This window comes from Micropterus dolomieu, unplaced genomic scaffold (genome assembly GCF_021292245.1).
Source record: "Micropterus dolomieu isolate WLL.071019.BEF.003 ecotype Adirondacks unplaced genomic scaffold, ASM2129224v1 contig_6178, whole genome shotgun sequence".
Lineage (NCBI taxonomy): Eukaryota > Metazoa > Chordata > Actinopteri > Centrarchiformes > Centrarchidae > Micropterus > Micropterus dolomieu.
The window spans coordinates 1-1268 of NW_025735167.1; the positions used below are offsets into that span (position 1 = coordinate 1).

The 1268-nt window shown below is 37.8% G+C and overlaps 1 protein-coding gene across 1 annotated transcript; it reads left to right on the forward strand.

Annotated features, from left to right (window-relative positions):
• Window positions 1-434: 434 nt before the first annotated feature.
• Window positions 435-936, forward strand: LOC123964909 (collagen alpha-1(VII) chain-like; the record flags this gene model as incomplete). Its single annotated transcript, XM_046041573.1, has 2 exons — window positions 435-548; window positions 787-936. Coding segments are annotated over 2 exons (264 nt in total), but the record flags the coding sequence as incomplete, so codon positions are not given.
• Between the last annotated feature and the right edge of the window lie 332 nt (window positions 937-1268).

Consider the following 1268-nt stretch of genomic DNA (forward strand, 5'->3'; position numbering starts at 1 on the left):
AATGAAATAAACATTTGAAATATATCAGTCTGTGTGTAATGAATGAATATAATATCCAAGTTTCACTTTTTGAATGGAATTACTGAAATAAATAAACTCTTTGATGATATTCTAATTATATGACCAGTACCTGTAATGACGCATGAGTTAAATAAATAATAAATTAAATTAAGATTATACTAATTTGTATTAGAAGTGCCTGGAGATCAATTCACCGTCTTTTATCAGTAACTTGCAGTGTTGCACTTGAAACCCCCCGGCACAGTGTATTGATACACCCTGGAGTACTACATCTAGAAAGCTTTGACAGAAAAAAATGTACCCATTTGTCATGAATCTTTCTGTTTCATATTATCGATTAAATAATGTAATTGACAATGTATTGTTAGAGCAAATGCAGGTTATTCATGTTCATGATCTTCCTCTTTTCTCAGCTCCGTTGGGCTATGTGTCCAACTTCAAAGTGACATCCTACACCAGTACCTCCATAGATGTGGAGTGGAGTCCCATTGTTGGCGCTACCGAGTACAAACTCTCTTGGAAGTCAGGTGATATATTTGCCCATTATTTTCTCTGCTCCATCTCCAATATGGGGACTATTTATGTTTTCACAGGTCAGTCAAATTTACTTTCTGTTTGTATACTTGTCAGACAACCTTTTGATGCCTTTAAAGACTATATATCTAAAAAAACAGGAATGGGAACTGTGGGAGTCACTCAATATTCCTGCATTGTAAATAATATTGTGTTATGTGTATCTGTGCTTATGTACCTTCCTGTTTACAGATGATAGCAGCCCTCTGTCCCGTTACCTAGACCATAGTGTTCTTTTCCATCGTATCGAAGACCTGAACCCACAGTCCACCTACACAATCACCATCTGTGCAGTGTACAGCAACTCAGAGGGACCAGAAATCTCCTTATCTCAGCTCACAGGTACAGAACGGAAGTTAGGTCTTGCAGTTTATTTTAACTGATTGTGATTCATCTTTAGATCTAAATAGCTCTGTGCAGCTGTGCATCCCTTTGTAATTAAATGGGTAGGGACAGTGGGTTTCTCAATCCCATGCCACAGCAACCCTTGTGGTGTCTTTGTTTGACTGACAAGTCATGTACTTTGGTCTTCCTATTTTAACCACAGTTCGTGTCATTGTCACTTGTTGTATGTGTCACTGAGTCCAAGTCAGCAGAGCTGCTATCAATTTATCAATGTCACTGTCAAAGTTGGTATGTTACACCAGCTCCAAGTGCCAAATTTATTACACTGA